This window comes from Rhinopithecus roxellana, chromosome 16 (assembly GCF_007565055.1).
Source record: "Rhinopithecus roxellana isolate Shanxi Qingling chromosome 16, ASM756505v1, whole genome shotgun sequence".
NCBI classification, from domain to species: domain Eukaryota; kingdom Metazoa; phylum Chordata; class Mammalia; order Primates; family Cercopithecidae; genus Rhinopithecus; species Rhinopithecus roxellana.
In genome coordinates this window covers 32,572,470-32,597,808 of record NC_044564.1, presented here as the reverse complement: position 1 = coordinate 32,597,808, position 25,339 = coordinate 32,572,470, and the positions used below count along the sequence as shown (strand labels likewise).

Sequence of the window (25,339 nt, the reverse complement as noted above, 5' to 3'; positions counted from 1 at the left end):
TCCTCATGTCAGTGCTGCTGGGCCACTGACCACATTTTGAGGAGTGAGACTCTAAAGAGGGTGTTTTCCAAGATGGTGACCTTTGTTTTCTTCTTTTATCTCACAGCAATATCACTGTTAGGCTGATTATTAATGAGTCTATTTTCTAGTTCGGTCCTCTTTCTCATACTACAAAACCTTTATTTCTAACATTAGTGTCCATGTCTCTCTGGCTGTCTTGACAACCCTGTGAATTCTTAAAATGTCCAAATCTAAACTGATCTTCTCTCAAGAAGTAGCTCCTCCTTTCCTTTGTTTGTAATTGTCTCTTTTCAATCTTGCAATTATCTACAAACTCAAAACCTCCACTTTCTTTGATTTCTCTCTTCCTACCCACAATTAATCAATCAGTTGCCAAATTCTATAGATTCTGCATGCACATCATCTCTCAACCATGCTTTTTAAATTCCCCTGGCTGTCCCTTTAGGTCCGACTCATCATTACCTTTTACCTGGCCTACAGTTGAACTGTCAGTTTTTCCACTTCTAATTTCTGCTTCCCCTCACAGATAAATCAATAGCGCAAAGAAAAAAACCTCCTTTTCTTCCCCCAAACTTCTGAACAACGAAAACTCAAAATGCTGAATTAAATACAAATGCATCCATTTGGCATCTTAGGCCCCATACTCCTTTGTCTCTGCCACTTCTCAACATACCCTGGAGTCTTTCCTCTTTCCCCAACACAACTTCCACTGATTCGCCTTCATACATATTCTCGTGCTATCCCTTCTTGCTGTAAAACTCTCCCTGTCTCCTTCAAGGTCAATCCCAAATGCCTACTCCTTCATGCTGCCTTTCTTTCCTTATCCCCAAGACAGATATACACGGTTCTTTGATTCCTGGCAGTACTCTGCCACTTTTCACATGGAACCTATCATGGTTTGTCTTTTATTGTCTATTTTATCTTTGTTTTATGCCTTAGTTATTTGAAGGCAAAGGTATCTTCAACTCCCCTCTGTAACTCTGCAGCATCTTACTTGTGGGGCGTCTAATATTAGTTGAATCAGGGGGATTTATGGAGATAATGTGATGCGCTGCTAAGCTCACAGAATTGGAAGCCAGTACGGCTGGGCTCCGGCTCTCCCGTTTATCAGCTGTGAGGCTTTGGGTAAGTCACTTCACTTCGCCTGTAAAGTTAGACCACTACTACCTGATGGAGATAACGTTATAGCGCCCTGCAACTCTACAGGGAACGGAGAAATGTTAGTTATTTTCCTTACAGAGATCTGATGCAGTCTTGCTACTGGAATCTTGACTTGCAGGACCATCCCTACTTCACTGCCTGGAGGTCGAACCCCAAGTTGCAGGGAACCCGGGCTACCAAGGTCCCACCGCCCTTTCCACTCCAGGGCCCTCTAACTGCTCTCCGAGACGCAGGTGATCCTGCCTTGCTGTGGGGGAGTGGCCTGGAGTCTCATTCCCTCAGGAGGCCTCCCTCCTTCCACCAGCTCGAGGAGAGCCCTTCTCTTCCCTGTGACCCCGAAGACCGTGGCGCCGCCGCCTACGTGAGGCGTTTGGACCCTGCCCGGCCCCCGTAGCTCCCCTTCTCCAGCAGGTGGTTCTGGTCCTCTCCCCCAACTCGGGCGCGCACGTCACCGGCGAACCTCTAACCAGCGCCAGCGCCGCCACCAACCGCGAAAATAAACAAACCCCCGCGCACGGCGGACGCGCCAGGCCCCGCCCCCGCCCCGCCCCCGCCCCGAGGCTCTCACGCCGCCCCCTCCGCCCGGGCTTCCCTCCACCCTCCGCCCGCCCGCCTGCTCGCAGCCGCGCTCTCCCCGCCCCTCACCGCAGCCTGCAGCCGCGCTCACCGCCGCGGTCCGCCCCGGCGCCCCGGGACCCGTTAGTGACCAGCCCGCGGGCCGACCGCGACCCCAGTCGGGCGCGAGCCTGCCCCCAGCCCTGCCGACACTTGACCCAGACCAGTCTCAGCGCCCAGTGCGGCCGCCCAGGGAGCCGCGGGAGAGGCGGCGGCGGGGGGAGGAGGGAGAGGAGGGCCGAGCCGGCGGCCCGGGAGGCCCGGTGAGTACGCGGAGGCGGGCCCGCCTCGCGGGGGTCCGCTCCGGCGCCCCGGAGGCGTAGGCAGCTGCTCGACAGCGCTCCTCTCGGCGTCCCGGGCTCGGGTGGCGGGGACTCGGCCTGAGGCGACGGGCCCCACTGGCCGGAGCCGCTGGGCAGAGGGCACGGGAGGGCCGCTCCGCGGAAAGGGCCGCGGCCCGACGCTGGGCTCAAGGCTCGGGGCGGCGGAGAGGGACTCGCAGCAGACTCCCAGGCCGGCGGCCGCTGAGCCTCCTGAGACCCCGCGGGGGCCGCTCGAGTGACAGGTGCTACCGTCCCCTCCCCGCCGCTGGCGCCCGCGCTCCCTCTCGGGGAGCTGGGCGCTCGGAAATTTCTGGAGCAAAGACCTGACTCGTTTTCTCCCTTTCAGGTTTTGAAGCCGCACGAGTTAGGTTTCGCCCAGCGCAATTTCTTTCTCTATGTACTTTGCGAATAAGTTTCGGAGCATCGGTTAACAGCCTATGGGTGAAATTTGGCTTTCATTCATGAATGAGGTATAGTGAATTACTTTTTGAATATAGTGCTCCTCCTCCTCCCCCGCCAGCTATTGAAAAGTAAACGAACTTGATTTTTTTTCTTCTGTTGTTGTTTGGAACAGCCTTTGCGAATTTTTGTCAGATCGCGAGCATTAAGGTGCTTCATAAATATTGAACAGTAGTGACAAAAATAGTTTATCAAATTGATTGCCTTTTCTCTTCATCCTCTTTTTCACTCTTTTGCCAGATTTTTCAGAGTTGATGCTAATGCTTTAATTGGAAGGACTAATGAAAGATCATCTGTCTTACACTAAAAAGCCAGAGACAGTTTCCTTCACCATTTAGCATTGTCTGTTGTGTAGTAAATGTGCTTGGGATTGTAACTGGAATCATTTAATAAATGTGACTTGTAGTTATAAAAATATTTGAGAAGCTTTTTGGCTAATTAAAATATTAAAAATCTTCATAGAAATCTAGATCTCTTTTCTCAACAGATTTATAACACTACAGTAGCTTCAATTCTGGAGTAAGAGCAAAACCCAGAAGCTGACCAAAAGAACATTGTGGGCAAATGAAAATACATGTACTTTACTCGTGGGAGAATCCCTCAGGTCCTCACTCAGTACCTGCTTGTATTTTTTACTTAACTTTCTTGGCCTACAGAAAGTGGAAACTGCAGATTGGAGAGGGATGGCAGTACTTAACTATGAGGAGAAAATGGAGTTTGGGGCATACGCATTGGGTTTACTGTATTTACAATGTGTTTGGAGCAGAGCTTTAGTATGCACTTCACACTTGCTGATTGTGAACCCTTTTTTTTTCCCTCCTGAGGCGGAGTTTTGTTCTTGTTGCCCAGGCTGGAGTGCAATGGCGCTATCTCGGCTCACAGCACCTTCTGCCTTCCAGGTTCAAGCAACTCTCCTGCCTCAGCCTCCTGAGTAGCTGGAATTACAGACGCCCGGCTAATTGTGTGTGTGTGTGTGTGTGTGTGTGTAAGTGTGTGTGTGTGTTTAGTAGAAACAGGATTTTGCCTTGTTGGCCAGGCTGGTCTCGAACTCCTGACCTCGTGATCCGCCCACCTCGGCCTCCCAAAGTGCTGGGATTACAAGTGTGAGCCACCACACCCGGCCTGTGAACCCTAATTTTTAAGAAGCCAAAGTGAAAAATACTGTCTAGTTATTTGAAGAACAGAACATGAAATAACACAATTTTTTATTTCACCAGGTGTTAAATCAGTGATACTTGGTGCCATTTCATATTACGCTCAATTAATGTAGATCTAAGTTATGCCATTTCGTATTACGCTCAGTTAATGTAGATCTAAGTTATGCCATTTCGTATTACGCTCAGTTAATTTAGATTTAAGTTATGTTTCAGTGAGGCCACACTAATTGACATCTACATTGATACCTTTTTGGTCAGGCTAATTGGTAGTGTTAATATAAGATGGCTATCATTCATCTTATAAAAGTGATATATTTGGTTGTTCTTGATTTAAGGAGTTTATATATATAATTGTGTGTGTGTGTGTGTGTGTGTGCTGAAGTTCCCTAATTGTGGTCTTCTGGACTGAGATATGGCTGCTGCTGTCTGTCTTGATTCTAGTGAGGTCATAGTGTAGAGGGATAAGGTCATAATGGCAATGTGCCTCCAAACCTTGATAGAGGCCAAGACTACCAGCTACTTAGGAATTCTTCTGCTTAGTTCGGCGTAGTTGCATGTCTGTAATCCCAGCACTATGGAAGGTCGAGGCTGGAGGATTGCTTGAGCTCAGGAGTTTGAGATCAGCCTGGGCAACATAGTGAGACCCCATGTATACGGAAAGAGAAAAAAAAAAGAAATTCTCCTGCTTGTAGCTTAGGCTATTCATTTTTAGAAGCAGTTTACTTAAGCAACCAATGCATCCTAATTCTTTCAAATTAACACTTTTGTTTTTTGTTTTTTTGAGACTGTCTCTCACTCTGTTGCCAGGCTGGAGTACAGTGGCGCAATCTCAGCTCACTGCAACCTCTGCCTCCCAGGTTCAAGCGATTCTCCTGCCTCAGCCTACCAAGTAGCTCAGACTACAGGCACGCACCACCAAGCCCAGCTAGTTTTTGTATTTTTAGTAGAGATGGGGTTTCATTGCATTGACCAGGATGGTCTCGATCTCTTGACCTTGTGATCTACCCACCTTGGCCTCCCAAAGTGCTGGGATTACATGCATGAGCCACCATGCCCAGCTGGCATAAATCAACACTTTAAAACCATATATGTTTCCTAGACAAAATTGGTTGTGGCGATTAGTTTGTTAGAATGGTACTTACCATAATGAAACAACTTTGAACTGCTAATAATTGCTCATGCACATCTGCATTATGGGACTTGAGGATTGTCTATTGTGTACTTCATGTTTTTCTCTTTCTACTCGTAGAGCACGTCTTTCACTGCATAGATAGCTGTGTACTTGAAGAATGTAAACATGAAGAAAACACTAAGTTCAATAATGTGTCTTCTGTGTGTCAGGTCCTGTGGTGTTTGTAAGGGATAGAAACTCTTGTCTTTCAGGATCTTGAAACCAGGATCATAGGGGCTAGGCACAACAATAAAGAGATAATTTTTTGGAGTCCATTCAATAATAGTAAGTTTAAAATATGGAAATATGACAGAGGCGGGAATGTTTGACTTCAAGAACAGGTCAGAGAACGCTTCATAGATATGCTAGCACCTGAGCATGATTTTGAGGAATAAATGGAAGTTTTTCGTTTAAGAGATAGATGGCATCGTAGACTTTTGAGAACAGCAGAAAGATATGAGCAAGTAAACTAATTGTGTGTTCAAGAAATTTCAAGTTGTTTTTTCTTGGAGTACGTACAAAATCTGAAGAAAGAGAGTTGCTGTAGAAAGCGCTAACATATGCTGTTACATTTAATAAGTCAAATAATTGGCTTTTTGGGTATGAAGTATTTGGAAAATAGAGACTTTGTTATACTTTTGACATTGCTGTCATCTTTTTTTTTTTTTCTTTTTTGACAAAAGGTCTCAGGTTGTCACCCAAGCTGTAGTGCAGTGGCACCATCACTGCTCACTACAGCCTTGACCCCTAGGCTCAGGTGATCCTCCCACCTTAGCCTCCCAAGTAGCTGGGACCACAGGCATGCACTGCTATGCCTGCTAACTGTTGTACATTTTGTAGAGAAGGAGTTTTGCCATGTTTTCCTGACTGATCTTGAACTCCTGGGCTCAAGCAGTCTGCCCACCTCATCCCTTCCAGAGTACCAGGATTACAGGCATGAACCACCACGCCTGGCCTGCTGCCATCTTAAGTATAAATTAATAGTTTTTACTAGTGGTAGTCATTACATTGTGGAAGATAGTAGAATATATATTTATAAATGGTGAACTGCTTGCATATTGAGAATGTGTGTTTATTTCACATTTTACCCTGAAGCGTTTCTGTTTTTAAAATTATCTTGTAAATTTATTTTGTCTTCCTTCAACTATACATTATCCTTGAAATTAGTTTTATTATTTATTTTATGAGATAGGGTTTTGCTATGTTGCCTGGGCTGGTCCCAAACTCGTGAACTTAAGTGATCTCCTGCCTCGGTCTCCCAAGTTGCTGAAATTACAGGTGTGCACCACTGAGCCCAGATATCCTTGAAATTGGTTTTGAAAGAAACTCCAAGGGAAGAGGGGAAAAATATAAATAAAATAATCGTTAGAGTTCTGCACCAAAAACCTGATTTGTGTAGTATTTTAATAATATGCAAATGTTTAATATACAGTATTAGCCACCATATTCATAGACTAATGTATGTAACTTAATTGACAGTCCAGTGTATTTTCATTTGCATTGTATGCCTTAATTATTATGTGTATATAAATGACTGAGCATAGAAACATCTAACTTTTAAAGACCAAATGTATTTGAAGAAGTATAGAGAGGGAGGGAGAAGAGCTGTGTTTGAATCTGTTTATCCTAACATCTCTTAGATGTGACTGTATGTGGAGATGCAGAAGTTTAGGACACAAGACTGAAGGAATACTGACGTTACCTAGCCATGACCTGAAATATAGTATCTTTTAAAAACCTAATGTTTTCATGGTCTCCCTATTTATTTCTTTCTCATCAAGGTTAAAAAAAAAAGTTACAGAGGAATTCCTGGATTGCATAACATGACTATCTTTTTGAAAATTCTGAAAAATTAGTTAATGAGGGTAATGTTCTCTTAAAAGTATGCAACATATTAGTCTTCGATAGTTGCTCTCTGTCATTTGACTTCTGCATCACTGATATGAATGGCCAAAGGCGTCTTATTGTCAATTCTGGCCTTTAGTTGCCCTTTCTAAATGTTGACACAGGGCAAAAAAAATCAATATTGTATTGATTACATTGTGCTTAACTTTTTCAACTTGTATATAGATAACCATTTGTTCTTTTTGAGTTTTTTTTTTTTTTTTTTTTGGGAAGTAATATGATCATTGTAGAGCTGGGCATGGTGGCTCATTCCTGTAATCCCAGCACTTTGGGAGGCTGAGCTAGGGGGATTGCTTGAGCCTAGGAGTTCAAGACCAGTCTGGGCAACGTGGCAAAACCCTGACTCTGCAAAAAATTAGCCAGGCATGGTGTCACATGCCTGTAGTCCCAGCTACTTGGGAGGCAGAGGTGGGAGGATCACCTGAGACCAGGAAGTTGAGGGTGCAGTGAGCCATGATGACACCACTGCTCCAGCCTTGGTGTGGGAGTAAGACCCTGTCTCAGTTAAAAAAAAATATATATATATGTGTGTGTGTGTGTATATATGTATGTTATATGTATGTGTGTGTGTATATGTATATCGTCATTATAGAACATTTGGGGAAATAGTAAAAACTATAGAAAGGAAAATTAGTGAGTAATCCCATGTATTTCTTTCTTCTTTTTGGTATGTGTATAAATAATAGACGTATTTAGAAATTGGGGATTATTTTCATATTAAGTTTTAGTCCCTTCTTTCATTTAAAATTACATTTCCTTCTCTTCCACTTCTGAAGTGCTGGTCAGCGTACCTTTTGACATAGTATGTAGATTTCTGTCAAGGCTGTTGAGGTGGATGATGTGTTGATATGTTGGCTATTTTTTTTTAAATATAACATAGCACAGATGATTGAGCCCTTCCAGTTGTTTCATCTCCTATCCCCTCAGCTGCAGATTAAGTAGTAGTATTTTTTTTCTTTGATATTTACTGTTATGTAAAGTGTAATATAATGACAAGTGGCTGCCACTATCTTACTCTTTTTTTTGCACCTTACCCTGATCAAACAAGGGATCATTAAAGGAGCATTTCTCCCTTTCAGTTTTACCGTTTCAGAAGTTAAGACATGTTAACACATAGATTGCTGATGTGACATAGCATAGGTAGCTGCTTTACCAGAAAAATAATTTTGTCTTTTGAGTGTTTGTCATTGGTTCTTTTCTTGATTAACAGTATTTGTCATAATACTTTCTTTTTGCTTTGTCTTTCTTTTGTTCCTTTTCATTCATTCAAGAAACATTTAGTATCTGTTGTATGCCCACTATTTAAGATATAGTCTCAAATGTGACTCTTGGGTTTCTGGTAGATAGGTATTTTCCTTCTGTAGTATGTTATGTGTAATCTTTAGGTCTTTGACTCTTTTCAGTGGCTGACCACTCACCTACTACTCAATGCCTAAAAACTTTTTTCTTTTATTTCAAAGATTAAAGCCTTAGCTTGTATAGGGGCCACATGTTGTTTAAGTTTCAAAACACTTTGCAGTGGAGTCAGGCATGCTTAGTCAAATTTTTAAATAGTTTGTACCAATTCTATGTCTCATAGTGTCTCATGGCACATTTCAGTCTAATAATAATAGTAACACCCGTAAATGCTTATATAGTCATGTGCTGCGTTAACTATGTTTTGTTTTCGTCAATGATGGACATATAAAGCAGTATTTTTATTGTACCTTTTCTTTAGATACACAAATACTTACCATTGTGTTACAGTTGCCTCCAATACAGTCATATACTATACAGATTTGTAGCTTAGGAGCAATAGGCCATACCATGTAGCCTAGGTGGATAGTAGGCTGTACCAGTTAGGTTTGTGTAAGCACACTGTGTGATACTCACACAGTGATGAAATCACCTAATGATGCATTTCTCACAAGGTATCCCCACCTTAAGTGATGCATGACTGTATTGAGTGCTGCTGGCTACTGTTCTAAGTACTTTACATATATTAACTTTTTCAGTCTTTACAAAAACTCAGAGAGATCAAGTAGGTTGCTCAAGGACTTACAGTAAATAGCAGGTTGGGTGTGATGGGCATTCTGGCTCCAGGTCAGTGGTCTTGTGCTGATGTTCCCTGCCATTTGCTTTCTGCATTACTGACACAAAGAACCAGAGGCATCTCATTCTCCCAAAACTGGAAGAGATTTAAAGGTGTCTGTATTGAACTAGATGGAAAAAAATGTGAAAAACGTTCTTGTTATAGTATATGATTAGGATAAGTAAAACAATGTAAATTAATAGGAAAGATACTAAATGTTGAATTTCTATAAAACTTCAGACTCTTTTCAGGGTTTCTAATGAGAGAATTGTACTTGCTTCTGTGAACATTAACTTTTCATTTTTAAAATCAGTTTATCCACCAATGAAAATATTCAGTTCCTGATCTAGACTTTTAAATAATGATGTCTTAGGATTGAGTGTCCATTAAAGCTTCATTTGTATGAGGAGGTAATAAAAACAAACAATTTTTATCTAAGCATTCAGTAATTTGCAGCAGTTGGAATTCTTTTTAAATAATCTAACAGCTCTTTTCATCAAAAATGTAATAGAAAATTTCTTGTGATAAAGATGAAAAGATTTGGGGCAATTGCAGTGGCTCATGCCTGTAATCCCAGCACTTTGTGAGGCCAAGACAGTAGGATCACTTGAGCCCAGGAGTTCGAGACCAGCTTAAGCAACATAATCCCCATCTCTATAAAAAGTAGAAAAAATTAGCCAGGCATGGTGGCACACACCTGTAGTCCTAGCTACTCAGAAGGCTGATGTGGGAGAATCATTTCAGCCCAGGAAGTCAAGGCTGCAGTGAGCCATAATCAGGCTACTGCACTCCAGCCTGGGTGACAGAGCAAGACCCTGTCTCAAAAATAAACAAATGAATAAATAAGTGAATGACAGGATTTCAGATTCAATTGGCCTTTCTAATTTCAAGTGTTTAAAAGTAATGACAAAGTTCTGCGTGACAGAAAGCATATGCATTGTTTGAGCAGTCACCTTGCAGCTAGATTTGATGTTGCTGAAAATGGATGTCACTGGCAAATGGAGAAAAATATAATCAATACAGAGATTTAAGGCTGTTGCTTTAAGGAAACCTTGCTCACTAGATTTTGGGCTCCCCCGTTCTTGACTTCCTGCTTATTCTACTGTGTGCCTTGCTGTTTAGGCACCTTGAACATAATCTTCCAACAGTTTTACAAGCCTGTCTATAATAATGGGTAGCAGTGCATTCTGCAGTTGTCTGATGAGGTAGATTACTAGGACTTGGAGCACTTCCCTTTTCATAGTTGATGTAACTCCAGAGCGGCATGTGCAGGAGCTACCCACTGAGGAGCACCGGATGAGGTTGCTTGTTTCTGGAAGTGACTGGAACAGAGGCTCTTACTTTTTCAGGGGTTTCCGGCTGCCCCAAGGCCTAAGGGAAACTATCTAAGGATACCCTGGTAAGATAGCTCTGCCTTATGCTACAGAAATAAAATTTCTGTGAGCCTTGGAGAGATGTTTCAGAATAGAAATTTATGAACATTTAATGCATGCAAATAATCCATATATGAAATTCACAGTTTTCGTATCAGTCCTAGAATGGAAAGAAATTTCTTTGTGTAAGTTATAAGTCATGATAAGGCTTCAATAGCAATCTGAAAATATCAGTAGTTGAAAGCAGCAAAGTTGCTTTCTTGCTCAAGCTACATGTCCATCGCAGGTTAGTAAGGGGGCTTTGTTTATTGTGGTTGCAGACTTTATTAGATCTGGCTGATAGAGATTCCATCTCAGTATATGCTTCTACAATCACAGAAGCAGGGAAAAGAGGACACGTTGAACCACACACTGACTTGTAAAGCTTTTTGAAGTTTATATTTCACTGGCCAAAGTAAGTTACCTGGTTATGCCTGCCTTCAACAGAGAAGTGATGTATAGTATAATTCCCCTTCAGGGAGGGACAGTGAATATTTGCGAACAGTAATACAACTGCCACTTGCAATTAATAGCCCCAACATTTAAAATTGAATATAATGATAGTTGAACAGTTATATAGGATTATTGTACCTTGAGTGCTCAAGCAAGTAACATTTTATATAGGATTGTTATTATTTTTTTGAGAGAGAATCTGACTCCATTGCTCAGGCTGGAGTCAGTGGTGCAATCTCGGTTAACTGCAACCTCCACCTCCTGGGTTCAAGAGATTCTCATGCCTCAGCCTCTGGAGTAGCTGGGATTACAGGCGTGTGTCACCATGCCCAGCTAATTTTTTGTATTTGTAGTAGAGACAGGGTCTCACTATGTTGCCCAGGCTGGTCTCGAACTCCTGGCCTCCAGTGACCTGCCCACCTCAGCCTCCCAGAGTGCTGGGTTTACAGGTGTGAGCCACTGCACCCGGCCTATAGGATTATTTTAATAAAATATGTTGAGGTTGAAGCAGAATTCATCTTTTCCGTAATAAATCTGGAATTTCTTTTCCATTTTGAAACATTTTCTCCTTTGTCATAACTTATGAAACTTTCATTCCCATGCTTGCAGGAAAGATTGGAAGCAAAAATCTGTCACAATTTATCAATGTGGTATCATCTCTGTACATTGTGATATTTTGTCTTGATTTGCATATTTCTAGGCACAGAAACAATTTGTCTTGACATGATATTGTAATAAAAATGCTATGATTTAATGACGGCTAGACAGCATCTTCAGACATCAGTTCTTACTGTGATTTTTCTTCATTGTAGACCAAAAACTTGAAAGATTTCTAAATGTTTTTCTGGTTACTTAAGATGGAAGATTGAGTATGTGCTTCTCATTTTTCTTCCCTCCTGAAAACATACAAATGATAGTGTGTGGTTGGTTTTCAGAATGGATCTTAATAATCCTTACTTCTTAGTATTCACCTTTACAAAGCCCTTTCCCACAATGAGTAGGGTGGCCTGTGTGATAATGTGATGTACTAAGAAATATATATGTAACCAGTGGGATATTGTGGAAATGACAGCAGTTCATTCCGATATGAGCACTGTGAATCAAGACATAGGATAAAAACTATAAAGAAAAGCAAAGGAGTAAGTTATACGAAAATCAGGATACTTGTTACCTCTGGCTGTTGCAGTGGGGGAATGCAGTTGGAGAGAAGCATAGGAGTCAGTTAACATTTTGTTAACCTTTGTGCTGGCTACTTGGAGTGTTCATCTTAATTTTTTTCAAACTGAATGCTTTATTCAGTTTCTGTGTACCTGAAGCATTTCAAAATACAAATTTCTGAGTTGCCATTCTGTTAAGACAATCTGTGTCTTTTTTAATTGGAAGAGTGCTTAGTCTTCTGGTTGTTACAGGGCTTCTTAATTTGGACTTTCAGATTAAGGTTCAGCAAATCTAGGTCCAGGTGGAGACTCAGCCACTAACTTCTAGAAAGAACTGAGGGAAGTCACATAACCAACTTAAACTCCACTTACCTTAGCTGTATAACTAAAGGATTTGGATTAGGAGCTACTGGGGGACTTTTAAGATCCCTTCTAAGTCTAAACGGTTGTGGAAAAGCTGACAGCACACGGCATGAAGCTACACTCACCTATGCTTGCATGGAAGCTAGTGAACTAAAACATAATGCCGAAGGCATTTTGAAAAGTTTCCTTTGGTTGAGAGAATTTAAGCTCTTTATTTTTGCTGTCAGTTCTAAATCACAGTCTCCAGAATCAAACTTATGGTAGTATTTTATATATGATAAAGATGGTGTTCTGTCTTTACTCCTTTTTTTCTTGTATTGGAAGTTGGGAGTTAACATGTAGTTGGACTAAAGGTCTTTTTTTGTATATAATGAAAAAATGATACTCTTTTCCACTGTGAACCATATTGATTTAGGATATTCTTTATAAATATGTATATATTACAGAATTATTGAGAGAGGAAAACCATGCATTTTTCAAGTATACATGGAAAAATGAGCACATTATATCTGTGAAATCTTATATCATTTTTCTATTGTAAAATGTTACATTGTTTACTTAAATATAATAAAAATATACTGCTAATAGTGTTGTGGGTATTAATCCAAATTTACTAAAGCCAGTGTCAGAAGAAATTTACTTTATATACATATGGTTGTTTTAGAATCTACAACAGATTTTACTGAGTGTTTGTTTACCCATCTGCCTATTCTTCTCTCTCCCCACAGAAATTATTCTTGACAGAAGTATTTTAAAAGAAAAATCTTTACGATGGCCTCAGCAGTACTTAGTTCTGTTCCCACTACTGCTTCTCGTTTTGCCCTGTTACAAGTGGATAGTGGCAGTGGTTCTGATTCAGAACCTGGAAAAGGTAAAGGTCGAAATACTGGAAAGTCTCAAACTTTAGGAAGCAAGTCAACTACAAATGAGAAAAAAAGAGAGAAAAGAAGAAAAAAGAAGGAACAGCAACAGAGTGAAGCAAATGAGGTAACACTTAAAATTATTTGTGTTGTCTGCTTTCCCAATAGACAATAATCATCCTGAGAACAGATACTATCTTGTTCACCTGTGTATTCATTGTACCTGTTACACAGGTATTCTGTAAATATTCAATGAATAGATGTGAATTTGTGTATATTTAAAATCAAATGTAATGATCTTTTTTTTTTTTTTTTGAGACGATCTCACTCTGTCACCTAGGCTGGGGTGCAGTGGGATGATCACAGTTCACTGTAGCCTCAACCTCCTAGGCTCAAAGTATCCTCACAACTAGCCTCCTGAGTAGCTGGGACCACAGGCACACACTGCCATACCTGGCTAATTTTTGCATTTTTTGTAGAGATGGAGTTTTGCCATGTTGCATAGGCTGGTCTTGAACTTCTGGGCTCAAGCAATCTGCTTGCCTCAGCCTCCCAAAGGGCTGGGATTACAGGCATGAGCCACCACACCCTGCCTGAACATTTTTAAAATACATTTTTTTCTGACTGTGGAAGTTCGTGTGTTCATTGCATAAAGGTTAGGAAAGTCTTAAAAGGAAGCAAAGGTCACTTACAGATATAACCAGAAATATAACCAATTAATATTTTGGTATGTGTTTTCTGTACACATATATAAATTTATATGAATATATACGTGTATGTATATATCCGTGTTATACTTAAATGAAGATGGGATTATTTAATAGACTGTTTCATAACTGGCTTTTAAAAAATATTAGCCATGAGCGGTTTTCCATATTGGTAAATACAGATGTCTGTTATTTTAAATGAATCCACAGTTTACAATATTTAATTACATGGTTATTTCATACTTTATTTAATTGAACTCATGATAAGCATTTGGGTTGTTTCCTGTTTTCTACTGTTATAGGCAAAAATCATATGACTAGTTGTTTTTGTTTTTTTTTTTTTTTTTTTTTTTTTTTTTTTTTTTTTTTTTTTTTTGAGACGGAGTCTCATGTCGCCCACTGAGTGCATGCCGGATACCAACTCAAGCTCGCCTCCCGGTCACGCATTCCCTGCTCATCCCCAGTAGCGGGACTACAGGCCGCCACCTCGCTCTGTTTTGTATTTTTTATAAGACGGGGTTTCACGTGAGCCGATGGTCTCGTCCTCCGACCTCGTGATCCGTCTCGGCTCCCAAGTGCTGGGATACAGCTTGGCCACCACCGCCCGGCTGTTTTTTTTTGAGACGGTTCTCCCCAATTGGAATGCAGTGGTGCGTCTCGCTCCTACAACCTGCCCCGCGGCTCAAGGATCTCCACCTCACCTCCAAGCAACTGGACCCAGGACTCCACTACACCAGGCTAATTTTTTGTATTTTTGGTAGAGACAGGGTTCATCATGTTGCTCAGGTGATCTACCCACCTTGGCCTCCGAAAGTGCTGGGATTATAGGTGTGAGCCACCACGCCGGCCTCTCTCTGTTGCCCAGACTGTAGTTCAGTGGCATATAGCTCACTGTAGCCTCAAACTCCTGGGTTCAAGCAGTCCGCTTGCCTCAGCCTCCCAAGTAGCTAGGACTACAGGCAAGCACCACCACATGCAGCTAATTTTTTTTTTTTTGTAGAGACGGGGTCACAGTACGTTGCCCAGGCTGTTCTCAAACTCCCGGCCTCAAGCAATCCATCTGCCTCAGCTTCCCAAAGTGCTGAGATTACAGGTGTGCAACTGTCTTTCTGACCCTCTGTAACTCGCCTTGAATGTACATTTTTATGCATTCGATGGTCATTTTTTTTTTTTTTTCTGAGATGGAGTCTTGCGTTGTCACCCAAGCTGGAGTGCAGTGCCGCGATCTCAGCTCACTGCAACCTCCACCTCCTGGGTTCAAGTGATTCTTCTGCCTCCGCCTCCCAAGTAGCTGGGACTACAGGTGCCTGGCACCACGCCTGGCTAATTTTTATATTTTTAGTAGAGACGGGGTTTCACAGTGTTGGCCAGGCTGGTCTAGAACTCCTGACCTCGTGATCTACCCGCCTTGGCCTCCCAAAGTGCTGGGATTACAGGTGTGAGCCACTGCACCCGGCCTGTTTCTTTTCTTCAGAGTAAAAACTGTATAGAAGGCCGTTTTTTCCTAGACATCCTTAGCATTAGTTATATGACCAACATTTAATATGCCCATTGTTTTTAAAAGAAATGCTGAAATACAACTCTAGCATGTGTTTTGTTTTAATAGAAGGAGCAGTTGGGTATGTAAGGACCTTCCTTATTATTATTTAATGAAAGACGTAGTAAAAGTGTTTTATTCTCGTAGTAATGTCCCAAGACTTAGAAAAAAGCATTTTCACTTTATATTTTTCTATTAAATTTCCATCTCCATTGCTTTCTAAATATTCTTTAAAATGCTATCCACACAGTTACTTTAAAGGAAAGACATTTTCCTCACTGGATAATAACCTTTCAGAAGTCAGATCTTTCAGAACTTTTGATTGCCCACTATTTTCTTTTAGGAATTAAGATGATTTGGGGGAAACAGAAAATAAGGCAATAATGGAGTTTATATTAGAGAATAAGAAAATGTAAAACAGAATGAGTGTGAAGGATCCGCCCTTTGCACTTCAGCCATTTGCAGTTCTATCAGCCTTTACTTTCTGTAAAGCAAACAGCAGCCAACCTACCAGTGCTTCATTTCCAGCAGCATCTCCTCTTGAATGTCCTTTCCAAATCAGAAACCAGCTACTGGTGGTGTTTCTATCTTATTCCCTTTTGTAGAACAATGTACTTGGTAAAAACTGCAATTACTTTTGCACCAACCTAATATTACCGGTTAAAATTGTTAATCCACAATTGAAAGCCTCTTTATTAGTTTCTCAGGGCTGCCATAAAAAAATACAACAAACTTGGTGGCTTAAAACAACAGAAATTTATTTTTCACAGCTCTAGAGTCTAGTAGAGGTTCAAATCCACACGTCAACAGGGTAATTCTCTCTCTGAGACTCTGAGTAGAATATTTCCATGCCTCTTCTAGCTTCTGGGTGGCAGCTGTCAGTCCATGGCATTCCTTTGGCTTGCTGTGTCATCACCCCAGTCTCTACCTGTGTTGTTATGTGGCATTCTCTGTGTATCTGTGTCTTCACCTCTTTGTATAAGGACACCAGTCATATTGGATTAGGGCCCAACCTAATTCAGCATGACTTCATCTTAACTTGATTACGTCTGTAAAGACCCAAATTCCAAATAAGGTCACATTCACGGACACTGGGGGTTAGGGCTTCAAGGTATCTTTAGGGAGGATACAATTTGTTAAAAACTTCAGATAAATTAAATTGAACAGTACAAATACGCAAAGACCGATTCACAATTCAGCAGCCCCCAGAACCAGAATAGGTTCAGAGCTACTCCTGAGCTGTCAGATGGTCAGGTAGTATTTATGGACAGAAAACGGAAGTGAGGTACAGAAACAGCTGGACTGGTTACAGCTCCACCTTTGCCTCATTTCAACATGGTTTGACAGTTGGCCACCTGTGATTGGCTAAAACTGGGTGATTGGTACAAAAGTAGGTTATAGTTTGTTTATATATTGTTAGGTTACAGTTCACTATGTATGGAGAAACTTTCAAGTTGAACTTAAAATATGTAAGGAGGCAGTGGGGGCCAGGCGCGGTGGCTCATGCCTGTAATCCCAACACTTTGGGAGGCTGAGGCGGGCAGATCACCTGAGTCAGGAGTTCAAAAAGTAGCTGGGCGTGGTGGCATGCAACTGTAATCCCACCTGTTTGGGAGGCTGAGGCAGGAGAATTGCTTGAACCTGGGAGGTGGAGATTACAGTGAGCGAGGTCGCACCACTGCACTCCAACCTGGTGACAGAGCGAGACTCTGCCAAAAAAAAACAAAAAACAAAAAACAAAAAACAAAAAACATAAGGAGGCAGCTTTAAACTTTTTTTTTTTAACTGCTCATTGCAGAGCAGGGCTAGCTCATAGGCAGTATGCCCAGTCTGCTGGCTAAACTTAATTTAACAAATTCAGTTCATAACAGCCTCTCAGTATTTTTCTCTCTTGTTTCAACTACTTTGTCTCAGATTATTTTTATTGTTGGGAGTGGCTTGGCCCATACTGTTTTAGCTGATTATGTTACTTTGTGGACTAGGCCCTGTATTTTTCAGCACTAGCAAAGTAGTTGTCAGAGTTGTTTAGGCGATCTCTCACTCTTTAAACTTTTAAATGTGTATGCTTCTGAGCTATATTGTTTTGCATTTTATTTTATTTTTATTTTTGAGACAGGGTCTCACTCCGTCACCCAGGCTGGAGTGCAGTGGCATGATCACTGCTCACTGCAGCCTCAACCCCCCAGGCTCAGGTGATCCTCTCACCTCAGTCTCCTGGGTAGCTGGGACCACAGGTGCGTGTCACCACACCCGGCTAGTTTTTTGTTGTTGTATTTTTTGTAAAGACTGGGTTTTGCCACATTTCTGAGGCTGATCTCAATCTCCTGGACTCAAGCAGTCCACCAGCCTCAGCCTTCCAATAGGCTAAGATTACAGAGGTGAGCTGCTGAGCCCGGCTGTGTTTTGCATTTTAAGAGCACACTTGTTTTACTGTTTTCTACTCCTATGAACTTTTCTTTAGTAAAGAATGATTAAAATGGAGGTATAATAGAGGATAATACATTTTTCACTTAATCATTTCATATCTCTGCCAATATTATCTCAAATGCTGGCAAAATTAACATTCTACAAAGATTGTACAAAACACAAATAATAACTTTAGTTGTGTGAGTTAGCAAAATGAGTGGAGTAGAAGTATAAAAATACCTTTTTTTTAAATTAAAAAAATCATTAGTATTCCAGGATTGGTAAACTGAATTTAATATATTTTTTCTTTGTTTTATTATAGCTCAGGAATCTTGCTTTTAAGAAAATTCCCCAGAAATCCTCCCATGCTGTTTGTAACGCTCAACATGATCTTCCATTGTCAAACCCAGTACAGAAGGATTCACGAGAAGAAAATTGGCAAGAGTGGAGACAAAGAGATGAGCAGGTACAACTAAGTAAATAAAATTGCTGTTATTCATTGAATTTATGGATTTTTCAGATGGCAGTGCCTCTGAATTCATGTCACCACTGTTCTGAGAAGCAATTTGTATTGGATTAATTCACATTTGCTGCTTTTAATAAGGGGTTCTGTTTTTGATCTACTCAAAAACAAAATTGATACATTTGTTGTTTATGTTAGTTTTGGCAATACGAAGCAGTTATTTTGTGATTTTAAAAATCGTCTGCCTTTTACAAATCAAGGAGAGACAGGGAAGGTAGGGGAACAGTATTAAATTATTCTAAGTAAGAAAATCACGTTTGTAGGGCAGAGGTCTCTTGTTAAAAATACACAGTGACTAGGCTGGGAGTGGTGGCTCGCACCTGTAATCCCAGCAATTTGGGAGGCTGAGGCGGGTGGATCACTTGAGCCTAGGAGTTTGAGACCATCCTGGGCAACATAGCAAAACCCTTTGTCTGCAAAAAAATAGAAAAATTAGCTGGGCAGGGAGGCGCACGCTTGTGGTCCCAGCTTCTCAGGTGTCTGAGGTGGGAAGATCACCAGAGCTCAGGAGGTGGAGGCTGCAGTGAGCCATGATTTTGTCACTGCACTCCAGCCTGGGCAGCAGAATGAGACCCTGTCTCAAAACAAAAAACAAAACAAATAATACCCAGTGACAGTTAAAAAAGAAAGCTTTTGGGAAACTTTACTGTTGTTTCTTTAACCTGTTTACATGATATTTTGTTCTTCTATGTCTCTATTAAATGTCATTAAAAACCAAATAAAATAGATAACTCATTAAGACCAATACATATCTTTTTTGTGTGTGGAGTCCAGGAAAATAACATACTAAGCCTGGAATGTACTCTAGGAGATGCTGTGTGTATATAGTAAGTGATGAGTTATTTATTTGCCTGTCAGACTATCATTTGATACATTCACAATGAGTATCGTTCTAGCAGATACTAGGTCTAGTAGAGTGGCTATTTCTGTCATTCTTGGGTTATCAGTTTTAAAATAAATAGACTATTCTAAGTTATTCTCTTAACACAAACTATGCTAATTATAACATTTTCTTTAGGATTTTGCAGTGCCTCAGGCTCATCATTATGAGCATCAATTATTACTGTAGAGCCATGCAGTAGTGCTGTTCAAATGGCAGTTCCAGGCACTGGTATACTGGATAAATCATCTTGTACTGTTTCTAGGGGTTGATTCTTTTTTTCCTTATAAAATATTCATTATGACCAGTTCTTGTTTACAAATATAAATGTTTTAATGATATACTTGTTTAGTCAGTAATAGAATTTGCCAGTGTCTTCATTGGAGAGAATTTCTCCCAGTGGCCTAAAGTGCACTAGAGAACTAATGGAGGAAAACTACTCAAATTTGCACCAAAATAAATTTCATGCAACATGGGAACTTGATCACAGATATCTGATTGCCTTTTCTTCTGCTCCCACTGATTGCTGCTGAAATGAGCAGGTAATGATGAAAAGGAACTAGTCTAACTTGGCCCCGATCCTGTATAAGGATGCCATTGAAGTCCCAGGAACTTTGATGAATTTCTGCTGAGTATACTACTGATGGATCACTTAGGAAGACTTAGAAACTTATGTGGGAGCCTCACTTGGAAGAAAATAATGTGTGGAAGTAGAGCAGATCTTGGGATAATTACACTGAAAGGTGAGGAAGAGATAAGGGCAAGCCTTGCAACTGATGGACAATATACTGTTTGGAATCTATTTTATTATTATAAATAATAGATTTCAAAAGTAGCTACATTTCGAGGGATCAGGCAATGACTATATACTAGGCAGAAAGCACACAGTATGGTGGGTGTTCTTCCTGACACAGTATGAGAAATTTCGGGGATGGAGGGCTGAGCCAGACAGAAAGCTGGACATGGAAAACTTAGCTGTTATTTGGCTGCTTATGTCAAACACAAAAGAGAAATTATGCTAAGAACAAAGTTTCCTAATCCTACTTATTGATAATGCAAATTTACATCAACTAAGTCTCAGCATACAATCTGAGAGCTAGAATTAAACACCCAAGCAGATGAACAGTAGGAAAGCACCCAGTTCACCTGTTTATGAGCAAACACTAGATCTCAGTTCATCTCATGTCAATGGAAGAAAAGTTTCTGCCACATGAAGGAAAAGAATATTGTACTTAGTGTCTGGAGTGAAAGCACACCTTGAAAAAGATGTGCTGCAGGAAACGGAAGTTAATTTTAGATAGCACCTGTGTTTTGCTTTAATAAAAATCAAGAGGCTAGAACATTTTATAAAAGTTAAGGGGATAGTAACGTTATATAACAAGGTAAGATAAAATAATGAACTAAAATGAAAAAGTGACTGAGAGAAATTAAAAGGGAAATGGGTGAATTAAAAGTGAGACGGGACTGGGCACAGTGGCTCACACCTGTAATCCCAGCACTTTGGGAGGGAGGCCTAGGTGGGTAGATCACCTGAGGTCGGGAGTTCGAGACCAGCCTGACCAACAAGGAGAAGCCCTGTCTCTACTAAAAATACAAAATTAAGCTGGCGTGGTGGTGCATGCCTGTAATCCCAGCTACTTGGGGAGACTGAGGCAGGAGAATATCTTGAACCCAGGCGGCGGAGGTTGTGGTGAGCCAAGATCATGCCATTGCACTCCAGCCTGGGCAACAAGAGTGGAACTCCATCTCAAACAAAACAAAACAAAAGTGATATGGGTGAATTTTAAAATTTAGGAAATAAACTCATAGCAGATTAAAAACTTAATTAGAAGGACCAGAGTATCTACACAGCTGAGCCAATTGTGTGAAGGAAAATTTGAGATAAGTTTTGCTGATAAAATTGACATGATAGATTGGAACACTGAATTTAAATCCAATAGAAGCATAACTAATGTCCCTGAAACAAATAGAACAGAGGCAGATACTAAAGATTATGTTGATAGGCCGAGTGCAGTGGCTCATTCCTATAATCCCAGCACTTTGGGAGGTTGAGGCAGGAATATTGCTTGAGGCCAGGAGTTTGAGACTGGCCTGGGCAACATAGTGAGACCCCAGCTCTACAAAAAAGAAAAAAGATTATTTTGATAAAAATTTCCTTAAGCTTAAGACTTGAATCTAAGCTTGAAAAGAACACCAAATTTAAGTCTTTTAAGAATTAGATTCTAATTTTAAGAATGAGGAATAAGGAAATGGTAGTATAAATATATGCACAGGAGAAAACTTTGCCTACACAGGATGAAGAATCAGGCTGGCTACTTTAAATACCAGAACCAAAATGTTAGGACCAAGAATTCCACATCTAGCTTAGAAGTCATTTGTGTGAATGTGAAAGAAACGTACTCAGGCCCAGTGCAGCAGGTTATGCCTGTAATCCCAACACTTTAGGAGACCAAGGTAGGCAGATCACTTGAGCCCAGGAGTTCGAGACCAGTCTAGGCAATATGGCAAATCCCCATGTCCACAAAAAAATGCAAAAATTCACTGGATGTGGTAGCACATGCCTGTAGTCCCAGCTACTCAGGCTGCAGTGAGCCGTGATCATGCCAGTGCACTTCAGCCTGGGTGACAGAGCGAGACCCTATCTCAAAAAAAAAAAAGAAAAAAGACACTCTCAGACATAGCAATAACTGAGAGAGTATACCACCGTTATCCTTTGTGCAAATTTTTCTGAGATGTGCTCCTGCCAATTAAAAAGGAAATCTACATGAAGAGCACAAACAATAAAACACTAGTGGTGAGTAAGCTAGTTCAATAAATAATTAACTCTAAGTAGTAGCTAACTTGTATTTATCCCAGCACACTTCATTGTGGAAAAGTAGTCCACAATGAAGTAATTGGAATGGGTGTCATATGATATATGATGGATAAAATGACATGTAAATTATATCCCAGTAAAGCTGTTTTTCAAAAAAACATGTAAGGCATGGTTTTGACTTGGTTGTATGCATAATTTTCACTTAAAAAAATTTTTTTTTTGAGACAGAGTTTCGCTCTTGTCGCCCAGGCTGGAGTGCAGTGGCACAATCTTGGCTCACTGCAACCTCCACCTCCCGGGTTCAAGCGATTCTCCTGCCTCAGCTTCCCAGGTAGCTGGGATTACAGGCATGTGCCACCATGCCTGGCTAATTTTTTGTACTTTTTTTTTTTTTTAGTAGAGGCAGGATTTTACTGTCTTGGCCAGGCTGGTCTTGAACTCCTGACCTCAGGTGATCCCCCAGCCTCAGCCTCCCAAAGTGCTGGGATTACAGGCATGAGCCACCTTGCCCAGCCACTGTTTTTTAAATGATTAAATCAAGATCAAGAAACATATTGTTCACCGATAGCTATTGCCTATGAATAAATCTCTGTGTAAATTTTTTTAGGTATAATCTGTTTTATTCATGATGCACTGATATTATTGATTCCAGTGTACCTTTTTTTAAAAGTCATAACAAAAAATAAGTAGAAAAATCTCTTAAGGGTTTCAGTGATTAACAGACCAAATTTTATTGTGTATTTCTTCTGTTACTGTATTGATTCAAACTCTACACGTCACTGGTATTTTTCTCACTCTGATGTGAAATGTCTATTAGTATGTCCACAATAGCAAGTTCTCTCGTATGTGACATCCTTCAGTTCATTTGATAAAGGTTTTTTTCCAATAGCTTGTTCTGGTTTGTTTGTTCTTGTCATATTTATCATTAAGTGTGTGACTGGTGTAATAAATCCCTTGGCAGTAGTTTGACTACCTGGTTTCCTTATAAGGAGTATAAATTCAAATTAATCCATTGTATTTTTGGCTCTTTAGCAACAAAATTAATCACTTTTATGCTGGAAAGCATTACTTAGTAGTTGTTCTGGAAAGACTCCTACAGGTCCCTAGGCTTTGTTTGAAAGTGAAACAAAAACTGTGATATCTTCAGGCCACTGGTCTCCCCAGGTTTCTTTCTCTCTTTTTTTTTAAAATTTTCGTGTATTTTTTGAGACAGGGTCTCACTCCCATCGCCCAGGCTAGAATGCAGTGGTGCGATCATGGCTAACTGCAGCCTTGACTCCCGGGCTCAGATGATTCTCCCGCCTCAGCCTCCCAAGTAGCTGGGACTACAGGCACACTGCACCATGGCTGGCTAATTTTTTGTATTTTTAGTAGAGATGGGGTTTTGCCATGTTGCCCAGGCTGGTCTTGAACTCCTGGTCTCAAGCAGTCCACCTACCTCAGCTTCCCAAGGTGCTGGGATTATAGGCGTGAGCCACCACACCCAGTCTTCTGACCAGATTTCTTGACAGGTAGCTGGGAGCAAAAGATTGATGACTCAAATGAAAAATTTGTTCATTATCTTAATTTTCTATTTATAACTTTAAATTTGTGACTTTAAATTTAAAAATTTTAAATTTTATTTAACTTTATAAATTTAAAGTTACAAATTTAAATGTAAATTTCTGCTCCTTTTGTGACATCACTCTTGTCCTTACACATACACATTTATATTCTATGTTCACTGTATTGGAGTCCTGTTAATTTCAAAATTTATTGTGTTTTTATAGTTGCATTATTTACGGTTCTGTTTTCATTACTACTTTTAATTCTTTCTTGACTCATGAACCATTTTTATTGCTTGGAGGTATGATAAAGCATACAACAAAAATGCAGACTTAGTAAATGCAAACAGCACTCAGAAGACATAAAAATACATTAGCTGAGATGAACTGAATGTGGTAATGAATGTGAATGATATATGTCATTTTTGTGGAACTCTTGACAACCTTTGGAATAATTATGTTCAATAAGACTACTGTAAGATTTCTGGGAAAATAATGGAAAGATACGTAGTCTACACTTTGAAAATCGAATGGGTTAGAGGACCACTATGCACTACTGCTATTAAGTGTAATCAGTTGGCTATAAGTGTTAGATGTCTTCAGAATGGGGATCTTTTTTGTTTTATAATAACTGTATTTCCATGTTGCCTATGAGAATTGAAGACTGTTCATTTGGAATTTATTTTGTTTGGATTTAAATGGGTAAAATTGTAATGGTACTTAGACTTACAAATTAATTTTAAAAAAATGTTGGCACCAAAATATTTACTGTCCTTTAGGTTTTTCATTGGTTCTTCATACTCTTTAACTGATTGAGCTATAGGTTTGCTTAAATAGAAAAAAAAAATGTTTTACTACTAGATGGGGAGTAGGAGGCAATGAGGAAGTCAAGAGGAAGGGGATCTGAAGTACTCCATCTTGGGCACATGTAAGTATCTTCTTGAATTCTGTAGGCATTTTAGGCCTACTGTTTCCTCTTTTTCTTCCTTTCCTCCTCCTCCCATAAATAAAAAGAAAATAATAAGGAACTTACCATTTGCAAATTTAAACAAGGTACTTTTTTAAAAGTATGGTTTTATTTGCATTTTATTGCCTGGAGCCTGTCTTATAGGCCCAGTCTCTCTGTCTCCCTCTCTCTTTTACCTGTACATTTACTGATTAAGTAGATTGTCAGCTATATTTATAGCGGTCTTTGACAGAGAATAAAGATATGTTTAGAGAATTTCAAATCATGTTTTCTTTCTCTTTTCTGATATGTGTTGGTCTTGTGCTACCTTTCTCCCTATTATCTAAGGTCAAAAACCTTATCTTTGATTCTTTCACACTTTATATTGTCGGTGTTCCAAAACTTGATCAGTCTCTTCTTTATTTTCTGCACTGCTACATTTTGGTCCAGGTGCCCATATGCTGTCTGAGATTATAATGGCTTAGTTAGACACATTGATTCTAGGTTCTTGCTCTTCTAATATTCCAGTTTATGTCTTAAAAATTACTTTTATTTAATGTTAGCCTTCCTCTTTTGTCTGCCCTGTATCCTTAAATTTTAGGAAGTGTCTGGGACCTAATGCTGCCCTAACTAAGCAATCTTATTTTCTACTATTCTACAACATGGGAGGGTAATTCTAATTCATTTGGTACTGCTCTTATGCCAGGAACTGTGCTGGGTACTTCATACGTATTACAAGTTTAAATCCTCAAAACTACCTTGTACAGTTGATATCCCAATGTTCTTTTTAAATATTCTGAGATTCACAGAAGTTAATATAACTTGTTCAAAGTCACAACTAGCATGGATGGAA

At 40.2% G+C, this 25,339-nt stretch overlaps 1 protein-coding gene across 4 annotated transcripts in view; it reads left to right on the top strand.

The window, feature by feature from the left end:
- Positions 1-1,738: 1,738 nt before the first annotated feature.
- GKAP1 (G kinase anchoring protein 1) overlaps positions 1,739-25,339 on the top strand; it is an 81,566-nt gene continuing 57,965 nt past the window's right edge. For all 4 annotated transcript variants that reach the window (XM_010384024.2, XM_010384023.2, XM_030920101.1 and 1 more), the window contains exons 1-4: positions 1,739-2,060; positions 2,467-2,590; positions 12,997-13,255; positions 18,101-18,244. In XM_010384024.2, coding sequence (XP_010382326.2) covers positions 13,040-13,255; positions 18,101-18,244 — 360 coding nt within the window. In that variant the 5' untranslated portion in view covers positions 1,739-2,060; positions 2,467-2,590; positions 12,997-13,039. The remainder of the gene's footprint in view (positions 2,061-2,466; positions 2,591-12,996; positions 13,256-18,100; positions 18,245-25,339) is intronic.